Source organism: Crassostrea angulata, chromosome 8, assembly GCF_025612915.1.
Source record: "Crassostrea angulata isolate pt1a10 chromosome 8, ASM2561291v2, whole genome shotgun sequence".
NCBI classification, from domain to species: Eukaryota; Metazoa; Mollusca; class Bivalvia; order Ostreida; family Ostreidae; genus Magallana; species Magallana angulata.
Genome location: NC_069118.1, coordinates 33,685,786 through 33,696,834, shown reverse-complemented (window position 1 = coordinate 33,696,834; position 11,049 = coordinate 33,685,786). Strand labels below are relative to the sequence as shown.

Below are 11,049 nucleotides of genomic sequence, written 5' to 3'. Positions count from 1 at the left end.
ATTGTGGTATGAACATGGTGTAAAAATAGTTAGTGACTTTTTGAATAATGATGGAACTTTTTTATCACAGCATGATTTTGAAAAGCATATAAATGATTCTGTGAAAGATTTTTTAAAAGTTTGTTTTAAGACAACTACTGATACTTCAATACAGTGGCTACAATACAGAATTCTTCACAGAATTCTTCCAACAGACTATTATTTGAAAAAGATTAATGTTATTTCATATGATGTATGTGCTTTTTGTAAGGAAAATGTCGAAACAATTCAGCACGTATTTATGACATGTTCAGAAATACTTCCTGTATGGAATAATCTTAGTATATATATTTATAGAAAAACCTCAAAAAGAGTTGGCTTTAATGTTAAAAATGTACTATTTGGTGAACTTCCATTCAGTGGTTACAACAAAGTAGTTAATTTTACAATTCTGTACTCCAAGCAATACATTTTTAATTGTTCAAAACAAAACAAAAAACCTGACATTCTTGGAATGTTACATCATCTGTCATTCAAATATAAAGTTGAAAAATATGTAGCTATCAAATCATGTGAGATTACAAAATTTAATAAACTCTGGGTAAATTGGAAAAACATATTTGAGATATAATTTTAAACATGGTAAACAACTGTTCTATTTATATTTGTGTGTGTATATGCGTGTGTGTATATATATATATTTATATATATATATATATATATATATATATATATATATATATATATATATATATATATATATATATATATATATATATATATATCCTTTATGTTTGCTCTGAAGAGAATGTAGTATGTAAGAGAGAGAAAGAGTGTGAAAGTAAGAATGCCAAAAATTTTTTATATATATTACCTTCTTTATGAAATCATATATGATGGTGAAAATGAAAAAAAAAAATAAATTAAAAAAAAAAAAAATCTTCTTTTTTTTTTTTTTTTTGGTTTTTGTTTTTTTTTTTAAACATTTTATTTTACCGGATGACAGTAAATACAAAATTGACGAAGATGTCAAGTTGTATAGTTTGCATTACTTCCACCCAGTAAAATTAAAGTGATATGAAATGCAACAAATGACTGACATTACGTGAATAGAGGCGTGAAAATGTGCCTTAGCCTGACGGAAACGGAAAGAATTAAAGTAAACATTTTGTATAAATTGTTATCATCAAAATATGCATTAATTAATGCATACATTGTTTTCTATAACGAAGTTTGATTTATTTCTCTACATTCTTATGCATTGCCTGTACAAGTAGTTTGAAGAAAATATAAGACATGGCAGTATTCAAGTTTTCTGATACATGCACTTTATAAAATTTTAATTTACAATGTACATATGTCTTGTAGCATTTTGAAAATGTTCCCTTCAGATTTTTGTATATCATCATGTTTATGGACAGGCACGTAGCATCGGGCTGCCCTCCCCCCCTTTTTTTTTTGGCTTGTCAAGATTTTTTGGATGAGCCTGCCCCCCCCCCCCCCCCCCCCACTTTCAAAAACGATGCTACGTGCCTGATGGATAACAATAAAATGACTTGTTTTTTTTGTTTTTTTTTAATAGAATCACTGTACGAAAAGTGATTATGCATTTTTCGAACAAATGAACGAGTATAAACATCTCAGGGCGAAACAGAATAGGCGCGAACCATCCCGGATTCCAATAATCGATGACGCATATTGCTTCTCAAAAAACGCCACCTGGCGTTAATTTGTGCGTCCGCTTGTTTCATGTTGATGTATGTTCGTTTTACATTTATGTCTGTTGGTTTTACTTTTTGTGTTTGATTTGTATTTAGATATCTTTGGTTGATTTTATGTACATTTATTTTGCAGAGAAGACTGTTGAGTTTGCACCTATGGCCATTGATAATATTATTTTAGATTGCTGAATTTAGTTTATCGTTGATTTTGTAAATATGTATTTTTTGCCCTTTCCGCTGCCCATACTAATGATGTTATATCTGACACACAGTTTTAATTTAAACCAGGGTTTGGTATACTGTAGATGCCATATTCGCACTACACGGAATGATTTAACATCACATTAATAAGGGTAAAAAGTTATATTTGTGCTTTATAGTTTATAAAAAAGCATTTGCCAGTATCAATAGAAACAAATTTTATTTTATAAACTTGCTAGATGCAGAGTCACGAGGAGGACATCTTAGTGTCATTCGTAAACTTGTAATTCGTAAAAGCAATGTAAAATCATGTTTGAAGTTCAAATAAGATATCTCTTCTTTTCTTCCACTTTCTTCCACAAGAGGAGTAATGCACAATCATTTAGAGCGTTAACTACGAATCGGTAAGTCATTAATAGGAATCCCGATGAGCTTTTCATATTTTTTTTTAACCTTTTTAAACCTTTTTAAACATTTTAAAAATATTTATTTGGATAATGATGGATTTTTTATCCACAAAAATTTCGACATGTGTCCCATATTACCTTTAGAAAGAGGGAAAGTTTGGGTACATATAATGGCACAAATCGAATGCATGCCTTTTTATAGAATCAAGCCTCCTCCGAGGATTAATAAACATAGCTTTTTCAACGTTTTAATGGATATATTAAGCATCAGGGCTACGTATCTTATCTATTACCACTGTCATCTTGCTCTGTTCCATTAAAAGCCGGACAGGACTTTTCCCCCCAAACCATGTACCGGTAGGTGGAACCTTAAAAAACACGTGAACAATGAGAATTATATCACTTAATCAATTTTGAATGATAGAATAGAATGTTAACTTTAAAAAGAGATGCTAGCTAGTAAGAAATAACAGGTATAACTATTTAATACGATTAATCTACGTTTTCCGATGCAAGAAATCAAATAAATGGAAAATGTAATATACTAGTAGATTGTATTTTAATTATTTAAATTTTGAAATTTTGAAAATGATATAGCTGTATTTAAATTTATAGTATAATAAACGTGTTTCATTCAAATAAAACTAACATTTAAAACTTAATGGATGTTTTGTCGAAAACATAAAAGATTTAGCTGTTTGTTTTGTAACAATAATCAACAAATTACCTCTCAGGCTTTCTAAAGTTTTAATACCTCTAAATGTTGATATCTCCTGGCCTTGTGTTGCAAGCTGAGACTTTAGATAGCTGATTTCTCGGTTAAAATCACTCTTTAATGCATTCAGCTCTTGCAACAAATGGTCAACTTGCACTTGCAGACCATGGGGATCATTGTCAACAAAGAGCCGTCCGGTTCTTTCTATTCCTAAAGACGAATGGACCAGTAAAATAAGAAACACTGACACGGGAAAAGTGACTACATTGTGTTATGTGTAATTAGAATTTATTGCAGTCTATATTCGGTTGTCCTATAAAGTTACATTCTTATCTATATAGATTTTATTGAAGGCGATGTTTTATTAGACATTGGTTATTGGTTTTTCAACAAAAAAACCCCAAAAAACCCAAAAACAAAACCGATTACTTTTTCCAGGTTTGAGAATCTGTGACGGTTTTGTTAATTTTCCAATTTGTGTGCATGTTAACAATTTTGGGCATTATTTACAACTTTTTTTCATTTTCAATGGTTCTGTGGAAGCGATACTAAATTGTATTTTGAGATCTTACAAATAGCATAGTTACAAATAAGGTGCTATGGTCTTCTGCCTTTTCATTTTTTTTTTATTAAAAAATGTTTACCAAGTATAAACAATTTATAAATGTAACTTTTCAACGCATATCGTTTTTCTTGTTTTAGGTTCTACTTCCGATTCTATTTTTACAGGTCGGATTGTGTGCGTTCCCTATACCCTTGGAAAATTGCCGTAGGATAAAAAATGTCCGATATTAGCCAAAAAAATATCTGTACAATTTCAAGAGCTTTTGATATTTTTTTAAACACATATCTTCTACTGCCCCAAATAAGCTTGACATTTTTACTAATTTTTGTTACCAATTACCATATCATTTATAATCTAAGATTATTGCTTTTTTTGGATATTCTAATTTAAAAAATAATATATTTTCTCCGAACTTTTTACTTTAGATTGTAGAAAAAAGAAAAATCACATAAATATATAACCGTAAATGTTTTTTGATGGATAACATTATTCGGATTCATGAGCCAGGATATAATAGAGAAGTAAGTGTAAACATCAAAATACAGTTTGTCAACATCTCCGAAACCCTTTAATTGTTCGTTGAATTTGACAAAATTACTAATTCACAAACATTAATACATTGTTTATAAATTTTTGAACAACACTTCAATTAGCATGAATTCTTTCGCCCTTTAAGGATTTTTTCAACTTCAACTATCATGATTTTCAAACTATTTTGAAAAATTCTTCATGAATTTTTAAGAACGTTTACAGTGCTACTCTTGAAAATTCATACTTCATCTCGAGCTACAAAAAGTTACGTTTATTTCCTTACGTGAATGCAAATTAATTTTGGGTTTGGAGCTTATTATAAATTGTTTTATTCGATATTTCAATTTCATTAATTTTCCATTTGTCAAAATGTACAGTTTTATGGAGTAAAGAAATGTTTGTACATGTATATATTTTAGTTTTTGTTAACATTTATAATATTTGGAAATTTTAGACTGAATGTATCACAAACAAACGCTGAACATGTCCCTCTTTTCAATCTTTGAAAAAATTAAGGGAACAAGGGTTGACATGAATCTAACAGCCACAATAAAGCACTTTCACTTAAAATAAAGGGAAAAAAATTCCCATATTAATGTAATTTGTTGAGATACCGATTAATAAAGGTCAGTCAAATGTTACAAAATCAGACAAACACAATTTTTGTAATCGGTTTATGATTTATTTGGAACAAACAACACATGTTAGAAGGTTTCCATTTTCATAAGGGGGACACGGTAACGATCCGCACACAGTTTTCACCGGGTAAAACAGTCTTCCATTCTCATTTCTTCGGGACCCTTCGACGTAATCCGGATCTTCGTCAATGCATAAGTATTCACTTTCTTGATAATCATACCAATTTGCGGTCAAGATTCCTGTATACTGTTTCTGCCAATGAATCGGACATGAGCGTTTACCAGGAATCATAATGGTTGATGACGCCCTCTTGGTTTGGCAGACGGCACAAGGAACGTTATCGTCTATCTGTATGCGACCAATATTAAACTGGTACTCGGCCCCATAAAGATGCGCGTAATCGTTTCCGGTTGACACCGATATTGAGGTCAATAAGTTTTCTGGATCATGAGGCAGACAAAGGGTGTTTACTCCATTTCCCTTTTCATTATACTGGCTTCCACTTGTGAATCCTTTAAGATGAAAAAGTGTTACTGGTACAAGAACACACTGGCGTTTTAATTGCTGATGAAAATTTGTCAAAAAATCATATTATGGGGAAAAAATGCTCAATTATTAAACATGTTTGGTATCTTATTTCGTGTTGTCAAAGTAACATGTCAAGAATAGGACCAAATATATCAAATATTACCATTATAAACTAGCTCTGTTCCATTTACTTTTGGACAAGACTGTTTCCCCCAAACAGTAAAGGTTGAACCTAAGAAAGGGTATAAACATTATTATTGTATAGAATACATTTACAGATTGATATATATCCTAAGAAATAAAACTAATTAGAATATTCAGGTGCAACAGATATATAAAGGGGGATATGTGGCCATCTTTACATTTGAGTATGAGAATGTGATCAATTCTTGAAATGATACCTTAGTTTCAGACTAAGTTTTTAAATCTTCGAAATGGTCTGTAGCTGCGCAGTTCGACAGCTGTTCTGAGTGATTAAAAAGGCATTGTCCTGTTCCGGTATGCATAGTTTACAAACATAATGGCATGTAGGACTTGATATTTATTGCTTTTAGATATTTTGGCAATATATTTGGCCAGTTTCGGGCAGAAACAAGCCAGTTCAAGAAATGTTTACATTCTTATCCTCAAATGTTATAGATGGCCGCACACCCCCTTAATCAAGTTTTTATTTTTGAAAGATATATACAAAATACTAGTATGCAATATATGTAAAGTTCAGCTTTATAAAAGGAATCTAGCAGGCATTTCATCTATATGCAGACTGAAGTACATGTATGAAATTTGACTTTTGATTTTTTACCTGAAATTCATTTCTACATTTTTAGGTCTACCAAATACCAATGTACTTAATTAGATATCTATATAACAAAAGAGCAAAACAATATGTTTTTGGTATCTGATTGAAAATTAGTTCTATGCATAAAAAGGTATGTATCATTATCACACTTATAAAACTTTTGGTGGGGGTGAGGGATTTAGGTAGCGAGTATTGCTAAATTTAGCGTAAATTATCATAATGGTTGATCAGAACGTTGCATTGTTGAATTCACATGGTTATACTTAATGACATGAAAACGGCTAAATAATGCTGTCAAAAGCTTTTTTTAAGACTTGAGGAAATTGTGTCAAATTAAATCAATAAAAACTGAATAAAACCGGTTAGATTTTGATAAATTTCTATAGGAGTCGAATTTCTGAATAAATAGAAAATATAAGAGAACATTTTCATAATTTTTTTTTCAAAATACCGGTGCAAGCCCAATTTGCATTGGATACAAATTTCGACTATTAGGTCTTTTAAAATTATCAAAGATTTGATTGAGTAAGACATACCTGCACAAGACGATATCTGATGGTGCTGAGATGAAAGCTGAGACTTCAGGTAGCTGACTTCCTGATTGGTTTTTCCCAACTTTTGGATCAAATTATTGATTTGCACTTGGAGAGCCTGAGGGTCACTATTTATAAGGAGCCGATCAGTTCTGTCCAGACCGAGAGAGGACCAGGCCGACAAAAGTAAAAAATATGCCACAAAACTACTCGACAACATTGTGAACTCTGCGATAAGACTCGGGAATTACATCTAGAATTGTCGACTTATCTTAAAGATTTCATTCGCCCTAATGTAAAGTTTAAGTACATGTCGATAAGGAAGTTATTGCACATATTTGCTTTGCAATGATCATTGCAATCATTCGACTATATTCCACATCAAACTTATGGGGATAGCGTTTCTTTTAATTAAAATATTTCATATCTGACATAAGTTTGTTACAAACCCTGTATTCAATTTTTTAATCAACATCAATTGAGCTTATACACTAGAAAAGGAGATGATAAAATACAATTTATGTTTAACAAATAGTGGTCGAAAAGCAACAATTTGAAAACTTTATTTTTGCAATTTTTTTCTCCAACCAATTTTGCTAGCTTGTTACGAACAAAAATGTATTATTCATGAATAATTCACAATTCATCTAGTCAGGACAAAAATCTTGCTTTCGAGGACGAACGGAACCTAATGCACTGGCCGCGCACTACACGATCGTTTGAGATACATGTGGAATACATTTAAACGACAATTTCAGAGGATCGTAACGATACACATTGCATGGATGTCATTTACATAAAGGAACAGAACACACATCTTTGTATGACAAACTGACTTCTACAAGACAAAGATTGATGAATATTTCTTTAAAATAGCACACGCATACGTGAACAATAAAAGGAGTGAAAATAATGATATTTGTGAACTTCCTAATCGTCAATCAACCCCAAAACAAATTTTGGTTTGCGAAAACACCTCCGATTTTTACCAAGGAAAGCATTTTACTGTTTTTAAGAACATCCATGTTCAATGGTTTGATCGATGTGTAAAAAAATAATATGAAGACAGGTTGTTAACATTTTAAATACATTAAATTTAGTATTGCTATGCGTTGGATATTATTCCTTCATGTGTATATCTGTTCAGTTAAACAAATTTCATTTCATCGAGGTAAATACACTATTGGGTCTTTCCACCTTCTAGGTGAAAGACCTATTGTATTGCTTCTGCATTTTACTCTGCTTCTTATTATTTTTCTTCTTTATTTTTTGGGGGGACAGGTTTTTTCTCATTAGAGGTATTAAAATATTTTGTTCTTGACCTAATTAGCTATCAAAAATTATGACACTAGATTACCCTTTGCCTGAATACTCCTTGAACTTACACAGTTATGCCCTTTGTAATGGAAATAATTGTATTGCTACTCCTCTAAAACCATAAGCGATCGACATTGGACGTTTACTAATGTCTCAAGGTTAATTTATTCTCGCTGAAAGATCTCGTGACCCCCTCCAGCAGTTATATATAGCCCATGAATGTTTTAGGTTCTTGAAAAACACAACTTTTTTACCATACGTCGTAGAGACATCGGACCACTTGGGATTGAAGCATCTACCTTGGCCAATTTAAGAAATGAAACATTAAGGTCAAAAGTCAAGGTCATTTAAAAATCTGGTCAGTAGCTTTCATGTCTCTTTTGTTTAAGGGTTATAGAAAAACGTTTCCACTCTTTTAAGGCATTTCAAAATGTTGCTCTTCAGTCCCATCTTGAAATATTTATAGAGTTATTAGCCCTACTGTTCAAAATGCTTGTCATGACCTCCAAGTGTTCGAAAACAAATTATGGTGAGCTAAAAGTCTACGAAAATTGGATATAAACATTGTATCCCAACATTTATATCTCCTGTTGGATTGTTGTTTTTTTTATTGGATAAGACATTTTCCCTAATTTATTGATTGACTATAAATATCGAAGGGTTGAAACGATGTTCATTCAATAATTTGTAAATATTCCACAAAAATACACAATTGTCATCGAAAAGCTCCTCGGACAATGATCAGACTCTCAGTTCGTTTAAAACTCATACAGACAAAATGACATTGCACATCTAGTTAAACCACCAGTTGGAAACGCTCTCTACTGCAAGATAAATTCAGTGTGATAATATTATTGTAAAATGTTAACCGCCGTAGGCAATAGAATTAAGCTACAGATTTGCAAGTCATAAAAATGCATAACCTGCGTCAGAGTTTTATTGCAATGCTAATTATCTTCAGTCTTTATAAAATGCCGAGTATGAGATTAGTTTTCAACTTCCGAATTACACTAACAATTGATCGATGGATAACGGAGGGAAAATATACAAGATTTTGAAATCTTTAAATATACTTTTTGTGATAGTATGTATGGTTATAGAATATATGAACTTCAAGTATTTATTTACTTAATCGATAGCATTTTTAGCTTTTAAACATTTGACTTTTTGTGAATTTATTGTTATAAAAATATAGTTTACGAACTTTAAGGGTTACTGAATCAACCGCATTTTTAGTATTTAAAATCTGTCACTTTTTGTGAAGGTATATAATTATAAAAGCATACGAACTTTAATGGTTACTAAATCGACCGCATTTGTAGTATATAAAAAAAAAACAACTTACGGCCAGCTTTCCTCGTTCATATGTTGAACCATAAAGCTTAAAGCAAAAGAAAACCCCTATCAAAGGTGCCTGAGCGATAACTACAATTTACCTATATATCTCATCTGAAATGTTAGATGTTGTTTTTAAATAAAGTTTGTTAAGCTTTTTTGTGTATAGACATTCCTATTAAATATATAAATTAAATATAAATTCTCTATAAAAACCATGTTTTTTTCAGGGAGGTGTGAACAATTTTGAATGAATCAGTTTAAAAACATTAGAAATAAAAAAGTAGACAGAAATAAAATATTGCAATCATTTTAAACTTTGTATGTCATAATCTTTTTTTGAGTAGCATGGTCATGATTTTGGTCAGTTTTGATTTTTCTGTTTTTATTATTTAGAGTGCTTTAGGAATGCATTTCTAACGATCAAATGAAATTCGGGTCCCAGTCGATGAGTTTTAAGCAAGATACAGGGCTCACAATTCTTCGTCATGTAAACAAGGCTTGTGTCCTGATTTTGTTTACATAGGTTCAATATACCAGTATAAAATCTTTTTCAAGCTGATTTGTCTACCCTCTTATTCATTTCAATCATAAAAAAACAGTTCCTTACGAATAACACATTCATTTTAGGTCTAAAACTGGATTTTTCATTTCAACATTCAAAATGTAAACAAAAGCGAAAAATTGTAAGCTCTGTAACTCGCTTACGACACTAACATTTTGGTGTCCAATGAAAAATGCCTTACTAAAGCATTGTAAACATTAAAATCGAAAAAAATATTTTCGACCAAACCCATGACCATGCCCCTTTAAGGTTTAAGGACGACGGACCCAATTCATTTCTACAATAATGATTTTCATGAAAATTTATACGTGAGTTAGATCCAATAAAGATATATCAATATCAACCAAAAATAACATTAACATTGAACTAGATTTTTAGTAAGAACCATTTCAAAAATTGTTTGTATTACTTTTCTTTTTTCAATTGAACTTAATGGGCAAAAGCGTTTCGTGAAAGAAAAAAATACTATTGAAAAGATGCTGCAATATATTTTCTATCCAAATTGAAATATGATACTTACAAATATATATAATGATTTTGAATTAATATCGCGTAAAAATGACCATGTAATCGACTTTTTTTTTACGGGGGCAAATACTAAAGGGCGGTATGTTGTTTTTTTCTTAATTTTTCATGAAAATTCTCTAAAAAAAAGGTTATGTACATCATTTCGAGGTTGATTTATGACATAAAACAACTATAAGAGTGTGCTTAACATTTTTTAATGAAAAAATCTTAGATCTTAAACACAGGGACGGTTTTGAGAAGTTGAACTGACCTCGAAATTGCGACATATTTCACGACTGTTTGCATGTTAAGATTTCTTTTTTAATACAATTTTGACATCATATTTTGATTTGCACATGAACAGAATGTCTATGTTATTCAGAACAATTATTAAAATGGTATTAACATGTCAAAAATATGCGTATTTTGATACGAGTAAGCGGTTGATTGGTCGGAACGAATTGCGATCAACCGATTAGCAATTCTGAAATTGATTATAATAGATAACAATCTAGTATAAAAAGTAACTGTAAAAAAATATTCATATAGTACTTATTTTCATTGTGAAATATTTCCGTATCAATTTTTTCTCGATTATAAATTATGTTCTGTTCAATCACGATATTGACTATTTTATAATATTCATTCGATCTTAAATCGCAGTAAGGTTTTATTCCATTGTAAGTTGAGCTCATCGACAGGTGTTT

At 30.8% G+C, this 11,049-nt stretch overlaps 1 protein-coding gene across 1 annotated transcript; it reads right to left on the bottom strand.

The window, feature by feature from the left end:
• Window positions 1–4,787: 4,787 nt before the first annotated feature.
• Window positions 4,788–7,161, bottom strand: LOC128160469 (short-chain collagen C4-like). Its single transcript, XM_052823798.1, has 3 exons — window positions 6,622–7,161; window positions 5,450–5,518; window positions 4,788–5,270 (listed from the first exon to the last, which is right to left on the bottom strand). The coding sequence occupies exons 1-3, from the start codon at window positions 6,836–6,838 to the stop codon at window positions 4,801–4,803; spliced, it is 756 nt and encodes a 251-aa protein (XP_052679758.1). The 5' UTR covers window positions 6,839–7,161; the 3' UTR covers window positions 4,788–4,800.
• Window positions 7,162–11,049: the final 3,888 nt, after the last annotated feature.

Bases quoted from the DNA above. Each gene is read 5' to 3' on its own strand.
- LOC128160469 (XM_052823798.1), bottom strand. From the start codon at position 6,838: ATGTTGTCGAGTAGTTTTGTGGCATATTTTTTACTTTTGTCGGCCTGG. The intron at 5,519-6,621 runs GTATGTCTTACT...ACCCTTTCTTAG, and splicing joins TCAGATATCGTCTTGTGCAG to GTTCAACCTTTACTGTTTGG. The intron at 5,271-5,449 runs GTAATATTTGAT...TTCATCTTAAAG, and splicing joins AACAGAGCTAGTTTATAATG to GATTCACAAGTGGAAGCCAG.